Raw genomic sequence first — 20044 nt, forward strand, 5'->3', positions numbered from 1 at the left:
TGACTTATTGAGCTCAAAATTTATTGTTTTACCCTTTACCGAATCAGCTGTAATCAAATATATAAAACATGAATATTATTTGCGATAGTGATAAATGTTTTGGCCTCACATCTTGATGGTACAATCATTGGGATTGAGCTCTAAAGTCAGCTTTTGGGTTAGTGAGATCAATGTATTGATGTTTTGGGTTGAGTTGAAGATTGAAGTTGAAAATTGCCTGACTTGCGGGACGATTGCATTTTTGCGGGACAAATGATTTACTCTGGCATTTTTGATCTTCTAATGGTATTTGTGGGTTTCATCAGAGGCTTCCGGGAGCTGCAAAAACAGGAAATCGGTGAGAATGAGAAATGTGAAGTCAGTGAGAGAGAAAGAGAGAAATGTCAACAGAGGAAAATAGAAAAGGTCCACAAAATTTAGACAGATGGAAACCAAGTGAGGGAAAATACTGAGAGTAGAATAGAGTTGAAGACTAAGATGAAGACTAGGGGTAGACCTTGAGTAAGGTAAGTTATGTGTGTATTTGAGAGAGGGAGAAGGGGGAAGAAGATGATAATGATAAAGAAAAGGTGAATGAAAATAGAGGAAAGAGAAGATAAGAGGGAGAGAGAGAGTGAATAAGGTTTTTAATGGTTGTTGTATCAACCCAAAAAGAGGTTGGACCAGGTAAATGTTGATCTGAGCAACCGATGCTTGTCATTTTGGTAACAACGTTGATCCAGTAAACTTTGTATCCCAAACGGCAACTTTACTTCAATTGATTCCTGTCTTGTTATTGTGTGCGTCTCTTGTTGTCGCCTTTAAAACGTGCCTTTCCCTGAAAATATAAAAAAAACGGTGACATTAGTAAATTAATTTTTGCAACATTTTCCTGCTCATCAAAGTATTATTTATACAAAAAGGTTACTTTCTGTGATATGTAAAGGTACCAAATAGTGGTCAAAACAATGTATGAAGGGCGACAAAATAATTTCATTAAACAACAGTCATAAGCTTTTGATACTTACACTTGAAGCTGACATCAACCAGAAGACGAAACCACTCACATCACGACCAAAGAGAGTCCAATTTGGATTCAAAAATGTCCAACAAATGTGATGTCAAAACATTAAAATAAGGTGACAACAGATTAATAATTGTGTATCAATATCAAGCAAAGAGTTAAGTTTTCATGTGTAACTCAAAAATCATGTGTTAGCGTTTGTTCACCACACAACGGCAAAACTTGTAACTTCTAATGTGTTGCCAATGTTTCATCAATAAATCATCTTCATCAACTAATCACCACAATTCATCGCTATCAACTCAACTAATCCCATCCTTGGTCATTGGCCATGGTTACGAAAGCTGTGACAAATGTTTATTACCAGTTTTATCTAAATACCTTACAGGTATCACCAATTATCAAAGATAATCCCGGATTATTACTTTTGTTAAAATTACTATTTCTTTTATTGTTATTAGTTTTATTTGATTATCACCATTATTATTATTTTCACCATCTAAATCATCACATTTCCTTTCAAATTGGATAAAATTGAAGGATTGTTAGGTGTTATTAACATTATCAACATAATTTATATACAACAACCAGAGCCTCAACAGTTTGGACAAACGGTTTACTTTTAGTGTTTTGTTTGTGATCTTTTTTCACCATTCATTTGTTTTAATTTTTGCTTTAAACATAATTTTTTGTTTCATTTTAATTGTACAATAATGTCGAGTGGCAAGACTTTAATTGATCATGCAAGTAACCCGGTTAAAAGTAAACTAATCAATGGATCAACAGGCACAGCAACTGGCTATGGTGATCTCGAGGATTATATCATGGAGTTACAAAGTCGCTCATTGCAAAATGGTTCATCTGAGAATGACAAGAATGGCATCAACATTGGTAATTCAGTTAATTCAGTGATTAATGGGGAAACAAATGTTGATCCAACGGAATTATTGTTACAATTGGCTCAAAAGGAGAAAGATTTAATTCTTGCCGCTGAATTGGGTAAAGCATTGTTGGAACGCAATGAACAACTGACTCGGGCCAATGAAAGGATTACAGAGGAATACTCACATAAACTTGAGGTAAGACTAGACTATTTAATCAGCCATTGATTGGCAATTAATCATTTGACAATCAAATAACATGAAACTGGTTAAATGTGACCAAAAATAACCCGAAAAACTCTGTCTTGATCAGCTGTGTTTGAGTAGTTGAATGTTGTCGAGTTACTTTGCTAAATCATTTCTAATCCTGTAAACCGAGTGTAAACATTTTACCAGTTGATTTGGTCATTAATTAAATTTGAAGACTCGTGGTTAACTCAAGGTGAATTGATTCAATTGATTATAATTATTGAATAATTGACCGTAATAATGAATCAATCTTTCTCATTGTTGTTGTTGTTTACTTATGCTTATGGACTCTTAACACTTTTGTGTTAACCTGCTCATAGTGAATCAATTGAATAGATCATGATTTGATAGTTAAATATTTACCTCATTGATTATGGTTGTTCATGATGCTGCAACAAAAATGAGAACATTTAATTGTATTGTTAACCTTGGACTTGAAAATATTGAACTTTTTGCTGCTCAAACCTTTCACCATTTTTCATCGATTTATATCAACTTTTATACCTTTTTTTATTGTACTTTTACTAACGCATTAATCAGTTGATTGAAAGGGTCAAATTTAATCTTTTTGTTGTCTAAATTAACCTTGATTATACCTTGTTTTTGTACCATAGACTGAACCTCTTGTTGCCAGGCTTGATCGACTCAGGATTTCCTTCAGATTTCACTGGCAACTTGAAAGATTTCTATTGCTTTCGTTGAATTGTATTATTTGAATTTATAACTCAGGTTACAATAGATTCCATGATTTCAATCATAATAATCGTTATTTGCTTTTGAAATTGACATTCCCTTGAAATAATTACTCATCTTGCTCACAACATTATCTCAATTATAACACTTTCCCTAGAAACATTGTTTCTCGATTTTTCTAAACCCTCTTTTTCCCCTCCTGTCCATCTTGATTTGAAAATTAACGGTTATTTTTACAATGAGCAATTCTTTGGTTAATTTCAATTGTTTAACATTTAATTTTGTTGTAAACCTCTCTGTTTTTTGTTCAAGCATTACTTTAAATCAGTATCCCTGAGATTTTTGTTTCTTGTGTTCAATAAGTTTTTCTCATGCCAACAAATTGACGCCATGTTCAAACAAAGAGAGGTTACAAGCTTCTCAAAGATTCTCTTTGTCTTAATGAACGTTCATCTTCAACCTGTTGTTTAACCTCTTGTCAAGCTACAAGATATGAATTTTTACTTCAACTCTGACAATCTGGGATCCACAAGTTTAGTAAATCTTTGCTTTTTAATCTATTTTTTTTTGTCTATTCACATTTGAAATAAGCCTTTGTTTTTTCTTCATCAGGTTTTTTTGTGTCATGAAAGTAGACTTATTAAGTTGAAACTAGCGATGAAAAGGGAAATCCATTTTGCAATTTTCTTACGACATGAAAGGACAACACCCAAGTTGAAGCCAGGAATGTGATCAATTGTAGTGACAAACCACAAATACAAAAGCCTCCATTTCTTGAAGATTGAATCACAAATATGCTATTAGTGAAAAAAAGAGTTTAATTGTTCATTGAACCCTGCTGTCCTTAGTATTTGCTAATCCAAGAAAGGACCTTTAAAAATGATTGCATGAAACCAGGAATGATGATGGTGATGATGGTGATAATGGCTACAAACAATATGTAAAATTTACACTAGAGTAACAATGCGTTAACATGTATTAATAAATACCATCTTAACACTAGCAAACTCATTTGCCCATGAAAAAAGTGTTGATAGTAATCGTTGATTCACATTGAAATACTCAAGCATACCCAACGTGAAATGGTTGCTTCAAGGAGTTCAAAAAAAGTGTATCATTAATGAATTATTGTATCATTTAACCATACATATACAACTCTTATGTTGAAGCTGTTTAAGTTAATCTCTCTTTCAACCAACATCCAAGGAAGACAAAAAACAATACAATAATCTGGAAGATACACTTTTGAACATCATCCAACTCTTAATCAATAACAATCAATACATGAATATGGTGAAAATGAGTTTCAACAAGCAACACACAAACCAGAAAACAAGAGTCTCATTACATGTTGAATAGTGTTTTCTTTCCGATCGTAACACTTTTCTTTCAATTGGACAATCAGTTGAAACAATACGCTCTCAATTGTTATAAACCAATTATCATGAAATGGCTAATTATCGATTCATTTGACTGAAAAGAGGAAATCTTCTGCATTCTCTCTTTTACCAATGTATACACTTTTTCCCGCCAACCTCACTAATCAATATTGAAATGTTTTGTTTTCACATAAAACATTTTGTTCCTGGTTAATCACCAAGGTGACCAAGGTGACCAATATCAATAGCAGTCGAGGGAATAACCTCAATTCAAGTATTCATTATTTTTACCTTCTCCTCCTCTTCCTCAATTGTCATCATCATCTTGTCTGTCCATTGAAAGCTATCTGTTGACAAAATGAAACAAGCAAGTGTTTGACTTTCACCCGATAATAATGGGTAAAGCAAAAGGAAACCTTAAAGGCACTTTTCATCTACTCAACGTAAACGTGAAAACAAATGGAAAGAATAATTTTTATTTACCTTTTCATCTTGCAAATTAACTGTTCAAGTTCAAGTTAATCTGAAGGTTAATCATGATAATGATGAAGAGCACAGAGATTAAAGTGATCATGATTATCATTGGACTAACGGATTTCAAGATTTTTAAACAATTAATTTGTTTTTATTTTCTTTTCCTCATTACTGTCCCTTTGAGATGAAGAAGCTACTACTTTGCTTTCGGACACGATTGTTATCAAAGGAGAAGAATAGCAAATTTAGATAATTTTCATTCTTAAGGTCAGTTTAAATTGACTTTAATAAGCAGATTAGAAACCCTTTAACCTTTCCCTTTATCAAGCAATGTAATTATGTCAAGTTAATTGTAAACTCTGAATGTTTCTCCTATCATCTCAAACTGACAAAATTAACAAACTAGATTAAATTTTTCTCCTTTTGTTTTCCATCTCTAAATGATCTTTAATTTGGTTAGCTTTCATATTTAATACAGTTAATTATCAGTTGAACCCATCATTGGTATAACTTCCGTATCCAGCCTGCTGAATTTCTTGATGAAACTTTGTGTACTTATAGAACTCGACGAGCTGAGTCCAAATATATAGGTCATTTTATGCGGAAACGGCCCCTAGCGGAGAAAATTGTACTTGTACGAAAACGCGTTTTAGGCCATTTTGAGCGTCGCGCATGCGCATAGAACCATTTTTTTGACCTTGACTGACCTTCACGGGCTGACCAACGTGTATGCGAAGTTTCGGGACTCTAGCAATCATACTTGCAGAGATATGGGGCAATACATAAAATACACATGTAACAGCGAATACATGTAAAAAGCCTCGAAATTAAAAATGAAGTATTAAGAATTCATTATATGTATGTGTAACAGTCTAATCAACAAATCTACATGCCCGAATCTAACCTAACCTAACCTAACCTAACCTAACCTAACCTAACCTAACCTAACCTAACCTAACCTAACCTAACCTAACCTAACCTAACCTAACCTAACCTAACCTAACCTAACCTAACCTATGTCATTGAGTACCATAATTACGATTCATGTGAAGTGTTTAGTGTTCACATATCGCCATTTAATGCCTTTGAAATGAGATTTTATTGTTTTCTAATGATTTTGTATATGTTTTGTATTTTATGTATATTGCCCCATATCTCTGCAAGTATGATTGCTAGAGTCTTGAAACTTCGCATACACGTTGGTCAGCCCGTGAAGGTCAGTCAAGGTCAAAAAAATGGTTCTATGCGCATGCGCGACGCTCAAAATGGCCTAAAACGCGTTTTCGTACAAGTACAATTTTCTCCGCTAGGGGCCGTTTCCGCATAAAATGACCTATATATTTGGACTCAGCTCGTCGAGTTCTATAAGTACACAAAGTTTCATCAAGAAATTCAGCAGGCTGGATACGGAAGTTTAGCCCCATCATTTGTTAATCTTGTCACTGGACTTGAGAATAGCAAAGAATAGCCAATTTCCTGGCTTCCATGTAATGTTGAAACAAGTTGACGTCAAATGACATTTGAGTGTAACATGATAATTTTACTCTGAGAATAGGAGAAGTTGTTTCTCTGGGTGATTCTTGTCCAAGAACTATCCTGAGCAAATCAAAGTGCAAAAGAAGGCCAAATTTACATCAAGTTTAGCGCTTTTGCAGACGGAAAAGTAAAACTGAAAATTGATAACAATTTTTACTTTCATCTGATATTTCCTTCAACTGGAAAAGTTGCAACATGAATACACATAATCATGAATATTCACAATTGAATTTCAATCTCAATTAACAGTAAGTGTTAACTTGTCACAACCTTGAGGGTGATTACAGTGAAAGAGGTGATAACAATTAAGATAAATTGAGATACTTCAAGTTAATAAATTGAACGTTTTCTTGAACCATTCAACAATTCATTTGTATTACCTTTGTCAGGATATTGAATTTCAAATCGTTGCTTGGGTTGGTAAACAAACAAAAGCCGCAATATAACCATGAAACAGGAAAAAATGTGAGCAACTTTTCCAGCTACAAGTTTCTCAATGTGTAAGCAATGGAAAGGCTGAAAAAAAATCAAACCAAAGTGTAAATCTAAATAATGATGTAAGTTCTGGATGAATTGAATTGAAATCAGTTTCTTTTCCAATAAAGAAAAAAAATTGAAACTTCATCTTGAAACTTGTTCGTCAGACAATTTTTCCCAATATCAATTCAGGATCGACTTCATCTCAAGGATAGTTTGATTGTTTTTCAACTTTCCGTTGTGAAGCAAATATCATTGTCGTAATGATATTTATTTCAAGAGTCACTTTAAAGTCACCCTTTTACAATTTAAACACACACAATTCAAGTCTATTTTACATGAGAAAAGTGTTGAGTAAATCTGTTTCAAAGTCAATCCATCATTTATGTATATTGGTCTTGATTATTATCATTAGTCAATTCTAATATATACATTGACCTGACCTTTTGCTGTTGATCATTGTTGATATTGTTGTTGCTCTTGTTGATGATCATGTTGAAAATGAAGTTGATGATGATTTATGTGAGAAAGAATCAGGATTCTCTGCGGAAGTTCCAGTGAAACAAACAGTTATTCTTGGTTAAGCTAGTTAAGTTTAAATAGCATCGTGATCATAATTAACATCAGGCTCTATCTTTTGTTGAGGTTACTTTAATGTTGAGAGCTTTAAATATCTTTACATCTTTATAATGGTGACCAGCTTCTTGCAGTGAGTAGTAGCCTCAACATTACACCAAACTCTTAATAAGGTATTTTATAATGAAATTAGCGACTCTTGTCATTGTATGATAATCAACTTTTTACCTTTGATTATCATAATTTTCGCCACCACTTAAGGTAACATTAAACAAAATTATCATCTCGGTTGAATGTTGTTTTCGTTAGCGGTTGAAATTTGGGCCAAATTTGCTGGTTAGACTTGACAGACTAGGAAATATAAATCTTTTGTTCAATCCATCATTTCTTTGTATGGTAATACAACTTTGATCCTTCTCTTGGTTCATCATTTTTGTTGCAATTGTCATCAATAACAGCAATCACTATGGAAACTGGTCAAATAACATTTACCATAATCTGGTTTGCAATAATAGAAAGTCATAAAGTGTTAATAGGAAACAATTAGAGCAATTTGGTTTTGTAACTAATTGCTGGTTAGCAGACTTAATTGTGTCTATGCTAATGATTCAATTGTTTCAATGTATATGGCCGTACATAATGATTGTAGTTCAATTGTTGTTTAAATATTATTGTATCCAACTTTTGATTTACTTGATCAACAAGAGTGAATCCAAATAGCGCGGAAGTAAATCTTATTTTCATCATCTTTCAACTTGTTATCCAATTGTCTTTAAGAATGGCTCATCTTTTTACTTCTCCATCATCATCAGCAACATCTTTTAATTTCTTTTCAAATCTTTTCCACTTTGATGATAAACTTGATAATGGTGCTCCTTTCAAATGCTAATATAAACCACAATCGTGAATTTTTGAGTGAAAAACAAAAGTTGATCGAGAATAGCGTGAAGTTTTGACTTTCTTCAAAATGCTGGGCTTCCCAAAACCTGAAAAGTCAAAGAAAACAAAAACCAAATTAAGCCATAATAATTTAGTGTTAATAGAACACAAAATTGACTCAAATGTATTTTCATTCAGATTTAAACCAGATTTAAATTTATTCAACATTGTTTCAACTTCAATTTAAATCTGATAATAACAATTGATTCAATTTTAATTGAGTAAATTAAATGTTCGGAAGAAAATGATGACAAGAAAAACAAGCTAATTGTAAGCAAATTAAATAGGAAACTTTCAAGTACCACGATGCATTTAAGTACAGAAAAAAAGGTAAAAACAATCACTTTTTGTCTCTACTTTGAACAATTAGAATTGTTTCCATTTTTTTGCAAAAAATTAACCTGTCAACTTTTCTTTGGTTTGAAATATTAACGAATATCAAATTGATAATCACCTGAAAATTTCAAGATAATGTAGTCATAAATTATCATTACATCTTGATCTCAATTTGATTTGATTCCAATAGGCTTTTTTCCCTCCAATATTGATATCATTGCCATCTACTTAAGCTGGTACTCTGTTTACCATCCAGTTGACTCGATTGTAAAATGTTGGAAATTTTTTCATTTGATGATGTTTGTGATTCAAATTGATTGATTTAAGGCCAACTGAAAACGGAAGTTCGTGACTGTAACCTTTTGTCGTGCCTTACATATGCAAAAGCAGCTGGACACGTGATGAAAATACGTGTTTACTGAACCATATGGAAATTGTGAGGAAAATGGACTGTTCAAATTGCTATTTCATGAAGGCTGTAAAATATGGTTTCGCCCAATTTGTCATCATCTCAATGCCTTCTGATCAGTTACAGATGATAAACAAGCAAATAGAGCTGAAGAACCAGAAAATAGCTTTTTGCCATAACCATTATAAGCTGTAACGTTACACTCGAGTTCGACCACTGATATCCAATTGTTCAACAAGCCCATTTTTGAATCAATGACAACCAATAAATGTCGAGACAGGCCATGAACTAAATTAAAAATGATATAAAATGAAACAAAACAAATTAACATCTCCAATTGGATTGAAAATTTCAACCAGAAGCCGTAAAATCCAAGTTAAACCTTACATAAGTTCATATTAAATATCACAAATTCAGCTGAATGTAAATACCAATTGTGTTTTCACTAGCAAAAAAACTGATTAAGCTTTCAAATCAAAAAAACTAAATTTAAATAAATCACAAATGAAAATTTAATAAAAACAATTAAACAATGAGACGATTTCTGGTAAAATAAAAATGCAATCTCATGCTGTGTCATAGGAAATAGGGTAACACAAAAGGGGAAAAAGGGTAAAGCGCGAGGTTCAAGTTAACCAAGGAAATTAATAAATCATTGATATCTTGATAAATGAAATAATTTAACTTTTCCTCCAATCAACAAAGGTTAATGTATCCAAAACAATAAACATAACCATGAATAGATTTAGCGTAACCATATAAAATGGCTAATAAATTAATCAACCTCATAATTGAATCAATTTTTGGTTCAAAGCTTTTCTCAATACTTTCAATGTTTCAATCATTTTGTTCAATCAGTTTTCCCAATTAATCTCTCAATATGATACACAATTCACTAAACAATAACTTTCCCTGAACCTTTTGATTCACCTTTTTTTCTGCTGCTCATTTCAATTGCAACCTTTCCTAAGGCAAACCATTTCAATCAAAACAACCTTTACCTTTACCTTTTGTTAATCTCCTCACCAGCTTATCTCCTTCCCGGTTATATACTCTATTGGATTGAAAACCTCATTCTTAGGTGTGCTTTTTAATCATAATTATCTGTTGGGAGGAACAATTTCATCAGCAAAAAATGAGTAAAATTGTGATTCATTTTAGTTTTAAAAGGTTCAATTTATTTTGGTCAGTTGACAATCAATTGCGACTTTAACTTCAAGTTGCTTTCAATCTTTACAATCAGCTTCTCGTAAATATTCAAAGATTGTAAGTCAACCCGAGTTGTTTGAAGACAAAACGATTGCAAGATTTTTAATTATGAAGCCAAAAGTGGTTCCATTTTTTGCAATATTTTTGATTGTTTATTGTGACAATTAAAAAGTCACATTAATCTTGTTGCTATTGTTGTCAACGCGTTCATTGAGAGTCACAAAAAAGCCACAAAAACGTTGCAAAAGGTCATTTCAATTGTAATGGTAATGTTCAAAATGAATAGATTAACCTTGTTCAAATGTCGGACAGCAAAACTAAAAGGTTAACTCGAGGTAAAATGAAACGGACTTTTGTTGACAAGGTTTTCAGGGAGTAAACCTAAAAGCTTGGACTTGGCTCAACCAAAAAAAGGTTCAATTGATTAACCAATTGTTTAAAAATAACATTGGCCCAGTGTGCTATTGAGCCAGTAAAAGTAAAGACAAGAGTAAAATTGAGTAGAATCCAGAAAACCGAGACTAGAGGAGAAAACACCAAAAAACAAAAAAAAGAAGCATTTCATGTGCTGGAGTCAATTATGGAACTTGAGTTTATCGAATTGGAACATTTTGATTAGCCTTTGAAATCAGGTTTTCCCAAGATAAAAGTTGAACTCAAAGTGAAACAAGTCAAGGTGACAAAACCCAAAGAGCAACCAAAAAGAGTCGTAAAACAAAAGCTCAGCAAAAAACGCATTACCAAATGATGACAATAAAAGTATCATGAAATTCACATGCAACCAAAAAAAAGAATCGGCAAATGATGGAAAATTAAAGTTCTAAGATCTCATTCCAAGGCCAAGGTTTCCTTTGGTTAGTCGTTTTTTTTGTCCACCAAAGCGTCTAATGTGGCCGTGATTTGTAAACTGTTCATTATGTTCATTTGTAATAATTGATTGTTGACTCATGAAACCTTCAAGGCTTTAGATGCTATTAATACCTGAAATGAGCGTTTCAATGTCCTAACCAAACCCTTTTGTTTTTCTTACCTTTTTATTTTGCTTTACTCATTACCATCAGGCCTGATGCTGAATAAACAGTATCTTGTAACATTTGATAATTATTGATGTTTCCGGCTATAACGTGACCTTCGTACGGTTGATAGCAGGTGAAACGTTATCAACGTGAATAAACTTAATTAGACACTAATTTCTGAATCATTTTCCTTTTTTTTCACCAACTCTTTCCTTCTCATCAATACTTGAACATTTAGTGTTCATCAAAAATTCAACTCAATTCAGTAATTAAAAGACTTTGTTCCAATCAAGGTTGAACCTTTTCTCGTTTCAACCAATTTCCAATCAAGGTAAACAATGATTCAACCATTCCAATGAAACTAATTTAAAACAAATTACAAGACAATTTAATATTAGATCATCGAAAAAGCAGAGCAAATAATGAAGGCGATTCTTCCAATTCAAGGTGTGTTCACATTGAATCCTTTGGAAACTTGAAAAACATGATCAAAGTGATAGTTAACATCATCATCATCATTATGAAAAAGGCATTTCTTCTCGATTCATTTTCTTTTGAAGTTACCAAAAATTGTATCAATTTTGCCATTTGAATCTTTCCTGTCAACAACCTTTAAGGTGTAAACCTGATTAACAGATTACACTGATTGGGAATAAATGAAGAGGAAAAAAATGATGATTTTACTGTTGATGCCGTTTCGGTAATCAACTTTACCTGTGAATGACATTTGCAATCTTTAATCATTTTCCCAGCATTCAAATTGCTTGAGATCAGAGTTGAATAATGAATCAGTTGAGTTTCTCTCACCAATTTCACCATTGATTGTCCAAATGGATAATCATTTTCATCTAAAAAAACGATAATCTCTTTCATCGAAACTCTCATCATTATCTTTTGTATCATTTTACTAGTCAAATAATTAACTCTATCAATCCAGGGTGGAATCGCTCATTGTTATCTTTATTGTAACATCATCAGCAACACGATAACTTACTCTTCAATTACCTTGATTTAGATTATCTTTTTCCGTGTCTTTTCATCATCAATCCATTTTGCCATCGAAACAACCTCAACCTTCATTGAGACACAATACCAATCAATATTGTCCGCTAACCTAACCTCACCTAAAAAAATGTAAAATGTTCAAAACAATCGAACAAAATTGAAATCTTTTCTCTCGAACATTACCTTTCATGATAACAGTTTACAAGTTTCAATCTTATCAAAATAATCAACTTTCTCTTCTTCACCTGATGCTGATTAGACTCTTGATTGTGCTAATTGTGCATAAATTAAGTGCGTTAAAAGTGAATCTAAAAAGATCACAGATTGAATCAGAAAATTGCATGAAAGTAAAATGAAAAAGTGAACAAGAATTTTGAATGAAAAAAGAACAACAAAAAACGACTTTTCACATTCCTTGATAAAGGTCTCAACTCTTTATCTGCTTGTTAAACGTGTTTACTGTAAAACAATCATCTGAATGAAAAATTGACCCAATTTAAGGAACTTCTTAATCATGTTTGACAATAGATTGGAAGCATTTAAAAAAAAGAAACAATTCGCCGCTCAATTTTCGATTGAAATTTTCAGATTAAACAGTCAACTTGATTGCTTGAGGTTAAGGTTATCGACAATTAACATAGTCCATTGTTTGGTTATTTTTAATCAAATTTAATCCAATTTTCGCGATTTAACCTTTTTCCATTGAAACCTTTACTTTTTATTGAGAAAACCAAAGTTACAGTTTTCCTGTAAAACTCAATTCTTTCCAATAATATTGCAAACAAAATTTCAAGGTTTACTCAGTTTTGTTCAGATTATTTCAGGAATTATCATTTTCCATCAATCATTGAGAAATGGCAAAAACGATTCTTTTTAGTCAACAATTTCATGATTCAAATGAAAATTGAATTTTCATCATTTAACATTCAACTCTTGATTGTTATTAATAACTCGTAACTCGTTAACATGATCACAGCTTTTTTATGGCAAACTCAGATTTGGAAGATTTCATTATTACCCTTTTCATCATTACTGAATTCATGATGAATTTCATCTCGATGGCACGTTACAGAACAGTTGATTTGCAAAAAAAGATGTAACAATATTTATCCTTTTAGATGAACAATAAAAAAGGTAAATCTTTATAAGTTTAATGCTCAAGATAATAATATCTTAATCTCATTAAGGTCAATTTCTTGGGCTTCTTGTTCACCTTTACTTGATATTATTTAGGTAATGACAATTTACAGTTGTGATGATGGAAGAGCGAAGTCTTTTTTTTTTGAAAATTGTTTTTCTTTCCATTCTTGTTTGACTTTTGTCCAACTTTTCAAGTTTCAAGTGTTTATTGTTATTGATATTAAGAGCACAATTAGACGGTAATTTGAGTTGATTATTAAAAATTAAAGGTAATTGGTGCAATTTTGTAACAAAATCTTGTTAACTTTGATTCTCCTCTTTTCTCATTCAAATTGATTCTTTTTCAGTTGACCTTTCATGATTTGGTCAATCATGTTGATGTTTATTAATTTTTGTCGTTAAAGTAGGACACAGCTAAATTTAACAATTGATGAAGTAAATTGTTTTCCCTTTGATAACAATGATGACAATTTTCATCATTTGTATAATGAATTTGTTATCTGTATTAAGCTGTTGGTTTATTTGTATTATCTGAAACGTGAACTTGTTCATTTCATTTATCAAAATCATTATTTATATTTTTTAAGGTTGACATTATCATATTTTGATGATAAAATTGTCTCTTTTGTCAATCTTGAAATGATTACATTTGGATGCAAAGCATGGGATAATGATGGTCACCAGTTGTGATTATATAATTTGCAGTTGACAGTTTTCACGTTTGACCATAAGTTTATATTTTATATTTTAATCTACAATCTTTTCGCTAAGCTTGGTTTCTTATGTTGAATATTGGTTATAAAAGCCTTTATCTTTCATCAATCTTCATGTTTAGGTTGTAATTATGCGAATGAAGGAGAAAAAATATTTGTTTTAATGTCATTTATTAAATAACATTTGGTACATAATCAATGAAATGGTTTAGTATTTAAATAAAATGCTTAGTGTTGAACGGCAACTGAAGCAGAGTTTGAAGCACCATTTTCATAAGCACCATTGATACCAGAGTTGGCATATCGACCTTGCTCAGCTTCGAATGAGGCTCCACCTCGGGAAGCGTTTGAGTTGTCATAGCCTGAGCTTCTTGATGCTGAACCATCGAATTCATTTGAGTTTGATGATTGAGATCCTTGAACTCCACCAGCACCAGCTTGGAACTGAGATTGTTGTTGGGCAGCTTGTCCGTGGAATGCAGATTGTGAGTTATCGAAACCTCGGGAGCTTGAGGCATTATCGTAGTAACCATTTCCAGCTGATCGTACAGCTTCTCCTTGGTTTTGGTAGGCACCGAAGTTTCCTGAGTTGTATTGACTAGAGCTAGCTTGAGCTTGAGCTTGAGCTTGAGCTTGAGCTTGTCGTTGGAGTTGGGCTTGACGTTGGGCTTCAGCTTGTTGTTGGAGTTGAGCTTGACGTTGGGCTTCAGCTTGAGCTTGAGCTTGACGTTGAGCTTGAGCTTGGGCTTCGGCTTGTTGTTGGAGTTGAGCTTGGCGTTGAGCTTCAGCTTGGGCTTCAGCTTGTCTTTGGAGTTGAGCTTGTCGTTGAGCTTCAGCTTGGGCTTGGGCTTGACGTTGAGCTTCAGCTTGGCGTTGAGCTTCAGCTTGAGCTTCTTGTTGTCGTTGGATTTGAGCTTGACGTTGGGCTTCAGCTTGGGCTTGAGCTTGACGTTGAGCTTGAGCTTGGGCTTCTTGTTGTTGTTGGATTTGAGCTTGACGTTGGGCTTCAGCTTGAGCTTGAGCTTGACGTTGGATCTGGGCTTGGCGTTGAGCTTGAGCTTGAGCTTGAGCTTGAGCTTGAGCTTGAGCTTCGTATTCTTGAGATCGACGTTGGTTTCTTGAATTGTATTGGCTTGAAGCGCCTGATGAAGCGCCACCGAAACCTGAGGTGATTCCTCGGATGGATCCAGTTGCAGATGCAGCAGCATTGGCAGCAGCATTAGCAGCACCTGAAGCTACACCTCGAATTGAACCGGTTGCTGATGAAGCAGCATTGGCAGCGGTAGAGGCTATACCTCGGAGTGATCCAGTTGCAGAGGCAGCAGCATTAGCAGCAGCATTGGCAGCACCTGAAGCTACACCACGAATTGAACCAGAGGCACCAGCAACAGTGTTGGAGATAGAACCTTGTAAACCATTAGCAACATTCATAGCTGTGTTAACTTTAGATCCGAGTAAACCAGTAACTCCACTGGTAATTCCACCAACAGCACCTAAAGCTCCTCGAACGGTTCCACCAATACCAGAAGTAAGACCTCCGATACTGCCAGTAACACCACCTAAAAGATTACCGATTCCACCTCCACCGGAACCTCCACCTAAACCAAGACCAAGACCAAGACCAAGACCGGATCCACCTCCACCAGAGCCAGAGCCAGATCCGAAACCAATACCGAAGCCTGAGCCAGAGCCAGAGCTAGCACTAGCACCACTACGAGAGCTGGATCCTCCACCAAGAAGACCACCTAATCCACCACCGCATAGAAGAGGTGAAGCTAAGAAAACAAAAAGATTTATTAGTAATTCAGTAAAAAAGATGAGAACTGAATACAGTTAGACAAGTACTTACCGGATGCCATGAAGGCGCAGGAAAGAACACAAGTTACAACGAAGATCCTCATTTTCAGATGAATTTATTAGAACTTTTTAACTTTGAGTTTGCAAAGATATTCCTATGAAAGTAAACTATTAACCGAGCAAAAGCAAAGTTAATTATGAGATTGAGATACAAAATCAACCCTATTTATAGTCAAAACTTAATATCATCTGCAACATTGAGACAATACTCTACCATCATCTGGACATTTATCATTTGAAGCGACAGAAGGCTGGTGTTTATTTCCGTCATAGTTTATCATCAAAATCTATTAATCAAATCCAAAAAGGTGACATTTCATTCCAATAAAGAACAATTCATAGACATCATGATTTTCCTCGCTATATACGCATGAAAAACATGAATAACCAATGAATACAAATCAATGAAAAACTTGGCCATTTTGATCACAATTTTATCTCTAAGATTGAAAAGCAACCGATTATAAAAGTCATTTTAAATTCAGCTAACTTGATATCTAAAATTGAATCAGGAAAAGTAAATTAAATCAATTTTCTAACATTTAATCTTTTTTCACATCAAATGTTGATCGATAGATTTTGATTGCAGTTCCTGAGAAGCGAAAAAAGGTGAAATTCAATCATTTCAATCATTCAAACTAAACGTCAAAAAAGTGATTTGTATAATTAGCAGAAAACCTTGTCAGCCCAAAAAAAGATTTCAATTGTTTATCCATGAAAATTATCCCGATCAATTTACACCAATAATAGCAACCACAGGCTTTGAATTCGAATTTTAAAGTTTCAAAATTTCCAAACTAAAGTTGGAACAATTTGCCATCAAAGGACCCAAATTACATTGAAAATCGGGCAAATGTCCGATTAGCAAGAAAATTCAGACTTCAATTCATTTCCGAAAAATGGAATCAATTAATCATCTGAAATGTCTGTACTGTTGCTTTTTTCATCATTTAGCAGCTAAATTTTAGCTTCAGCGATTTACACATTTTGTTATTGTTAACCTTTACCAATTAACAGATGCAAATTGAAATCTAATTAATCACTTTGCTCATAACGGCAAGTGTATGACGCCAACAACTCTTGACTTGTTCAATTTTAGTTCAGACCTTTTATTCGAGTGAAATCATCAGATTCAAGTGATGATCATTCTAGCCATTTGTGAATTATGATTAAACTTAACGGCCTATTTAAAAGTCTTTTTTTTATCCTTAATCTGTTTCAACAAATGATTAAACCTTTTCTTTGATTGCAACTGGTGAGATTTTAAATTGTTATCAATCTTTACCGGATCATTTATTGTACCAAATGATGACTTGGTTCAACTGAAAGAGCAACTCTTTGAATGCTAAAATGTTCAACTTGAACAATTGAGTCTATCAACATTGAGATTGGAGCGACAACAAGAAGCAAAAAAGAATCAAAAATATCCTTTTAATCATTAATAATAATTCATTTTACTCATTCAGTTGCTCATTTCCTTGTGAGCTCAACATTTTTCAATTAACTTGCAATGATTGATCAACAAGTAAAATTGATTGTTTTCAAAGAGCAACTTCATGATTTAATAAATCGCTTATGCAAATTGAAGGAAGAAAAAAAAGTTATTCCCTGAAAAAAAGCCATTTCAAGTTCATTTTTTCAGCCAAACCAAATCACAGAAAACAATTTTAAAAGTAAAGATTTGAAAGTGAAGTGAGCTTATCAAATCATCATTTATTAGTATTAATCATTTGAACAGTTGAGCGTAAAAAGAGTTTCAATCCTTTTTCACCTCATTTCTGGAAACTTTTACCCTGAACAATAAACAATGATAATTAAACTAACGGTAATAACAGTCAACCCTTAATTTAATAATGATAATTTATTGAGCGTTTTAAGAGAGAAAAAAAAAGATTCTCTTGAGTTGATTTTTTGGCTCGTTCAATGTTCAAACAACCAAATCGGTAGACAATTTTTCCGTTACTTTCAACACTTTAATTATTCACAATTTAACAGTTGTATTGATGACAGTAAATTGATGATTTTCAATTAAACCGAAAGACCTCTTCAATTGACCTGAAAATGGGAAACAATTTCGAGATATTGCAATGAAACAATTTGATAATCTTTGTTGAAGCTTTTTTTTTTTGATGAATTAACTGGACAAAATTGAATTAAATTTGAAAACAATTTTTGCTGCCTTTGAAGGTGTAATTGGTTAGTTTCCATTTTTATTAACTTTTCATTGATCATTTCAATCATTTCAACGTTTCTCTTGTTATTCAATGAACCCTGTCTAATGGCTAATGAAATGTTGCCTCCAAAACCATTTACCTTTGACCCAATTGTTTCTCACTTAATCTTTCATTTTATTGTCATCATCACCATTATCCTCATCAACAGCATCATCTTCACGTTCACTTCATCATCGTTTTCGCGTTCAATTCATTTTCATTTTCATCATCATTCCAATCATCTTTATTGTTGCCTTCTTTGATAAACCCCTTAAGCCTGACAATTTGTTTAATTCACCTCTTAATAGCGTTCATCATCAATCACAATTTAAAGTAGCCTTCTGTCAATGAGAAGAAAAGATCGCTTTTTTCGCTATTGTCTTCTGCTGACCAAAGAAGATACAAAAAGCTAATTAACTTGATAATAAAAATGTTAATCAAATCATCAAAATGCTTTTCACTTTTCAAGAAATTCAGTTTGTTCTGTTCACGAGTAATTGATACTTGGTTTGCGTTTATTATGCCAATCAAGTTGAGAATGGAAGGAAAATTCATTTTTAAATGTAAAAAATTGAAGAAATCATTTTAGCCTTTTAATCAAATTTTTTTTTCTTAACCTGAGATTCTCATTGTTTCCCAAATTATCATAATTTCACCCAAATTTAACTCAATCATTAATCGTTTTGGTTTCGTTACGTTAAACATTGAGAACAGAATAATGAACAGAAAATCATTGTTACCCTTCTAATAATAAAGATAATAACGATAATGGTTATGATAGGGATGATTATGATACTTGGACTGTTGGCTGGTCATTTGGGTGAGTTGGCCCTTTAAAGGGGACAACAAGTAGGTTTACTTGTAGGAGTGAATAAGGTCAGTATGGGAAAGGCTCAGGAGTGTTGAGAGTTTTTCTGGTTTTTCTGGTGTTCATTCATTTCGTTGGCTTGTAAAAGGTTAACCTTGAAAGGTTTAATCAATGGCAATTATCCAAGAGTATTTGATTAACACTCTAATTAGTTGATCCAGTGAATTAAATTTAAATTGAACCCCAAAAAGTCAAATTAGATTAAAAACAAACAAAATCTTTTTTTTCTCTGCTTTTCCCATTTTCAAAGTTGCTTTTTTTGGCTTCCAAATCTAACCTTCATTTTGAAAACCTACTAACCTGCCAATGAATCAATTGTTGATAGTCTATTAATAATTAGATGATCACGTAATTAGGTAATGGATATATTGGACATTAATTGTCCAAACCTTGGACCGTTTATTGATCGCTATTCGTGTTCCCATTTTGCACGTAAAATATGAAATTATTATTGATCAAGCTAATTGTCTGAACCTTTTTGGGTATATTTAATGGTAAAAGTCCGTTGATCCTTTTATGATCATTGCGTGTTTAAATGATATTATTACAGTTATTGGAATAGCTTTTGTTTTTAAACTTGATCAACAGTTAAATCATCTTGATGATAAACTGTTTTTTTGCTGCTGCTTCTGCTTGCTCAACAACCATTAACATTGACTGAACTTTAATGTTAGATATTTTTACCTTGACAAAAACCTTTCATTCAATAATCAATATTTAATCTAATTATTGAAACAATAAGCGAATGCAATTATTTGGAAAGTCTGTAAAATGTTTAATTGTGAATAATTAGTAGTTTTTGCTTTTCTTGCCACTTCAATTGCACCTTTTCCCTTTCAATTTTTACGGATAAATTGTTAAGCTTCTTTAACTAATTGTTTAACTGGGATCAATTGAATTAATCAACCAACCATTTCAGATTGAGAATAATCTGTTGAATGATAGTTTTAGACAATTAACTTTGCTGTTGTTTTTCCCATTGAGAAAGTAAAAGCCTTTTACTGGCAAATTAAGTCAATTGACGAGATTTCTTTTTCTGATTAAATCTGGTTTTTCAACGTTTTTTAGTTG

General features: G+C 32.8%; 2 protein-coding genes and 3 long non-coding RNA genes across 5 annotated transcripts in view; 2 read left to right on the plus strand and 3 right to left on the minus strand.

Annotated features, from left to right (window-relative positions):
* On the minus strand, positions 1-1181 carry LOC107368923 (uncharacterized). The gene is made up of 2 exons (XR_001570233.3): positions 1008-1181; positions 1-817 (listed from the first exon to the last, which is right to left on the minus strand). It is a non-coding gene; the product is annotated as an uncharacterized LOC107368923 (long non-coding RNA).
* Positions 811-20044, plus strand: part of LOC107368918 (BICD family-like cargo adapter 1) — a 26955-nt gene continuing 7721 nt past the window's right edge. The window contains exon 1 of the mRNA XM_015936811.3: positions 811-2082. Within this exon, the coding sequence (XP_015792297.2) occupies positions 1717-2082 (366 nt within the window). The 5' untranslated portion in view covers positions 811-1716. The remainder of the gene's footprint in view (positions 2083-20044) is intronic.
* LOC149094135 (uncharacterized) lies at positions 3034-3833 on the plus strand. The gene is made up of 2 exons (XR_016198680.1): positions 3034-3358; positions 3439-3833. It is a non-coding gene; the product is annotated as an uncharacterized LOC149094135 (long non-coding RNA).
* LOC107368924 (uncharacterized) lies at positions 6350-9511 on the minus strand. Its single transcript, XR_001570234.3, has 3 exons — positions 9340-9511; positions 8662-9240; positions 6350-8254 (listed from the first exon to the last, which is right to left on the minus strand). It is a non-coding gene; the product is annotated as an uncharacterized LOC107368924 (long non-coding RNA).
* Positions 14190-16021, minus strand: LOC107368919 (uncharacterized). The gene is made up of 2 exons (XM_025162239.2): positions 15885-16021; positions 14190-15810 (listed from the first exon to the last, which is right to left on the minus strand). The coding sequence occupies exons 1-2, from the start codon at positions 15934-15936 to the stop codon at positions 14264-14266; spliced, it is 1599 nt and encodes a 532-aa protein (XP_025018007.2). The 5' UTR covers positions 15937-16021; the 3' UTR covers positions 14190-14263.

This window comes from Tetranychus urticae, chromosome 2 (assembly GCF_039701765.1).
Source record: "Tetranychus urticae isolate SD_2017Ah chromosome 2, NJAU_TeUrti_SD_1.0, whole genome shotgun sequence".
In the NCBI taxonomy this organism is placed as follows: Eukaryota; Metazoa; Arthropoda; class Arachnida; order Trombidiformes; family Tetranychidae; genus Tetranychus; species Tetranychus urticae.

What these genes read in the sequence shown, in the direction of transcription:
- LOC107368919 (XM_025162239.2), bottom strand. Translation starts at nt 15,936, where the DNA reads ATGAGGATCTTCGTTGTAACTTGTGTTCTTTCCTGCGCCTTCATGGCA. An exon ending in CTGCGCCTTCATGGCATCCG is followed by an intron (nt 15,811 to 15,884) that starts GTAAGTACTTGT and finishes TTGTTTTCTTAG; the next exon opens with CTTCACCTCTTCTATGCGGT.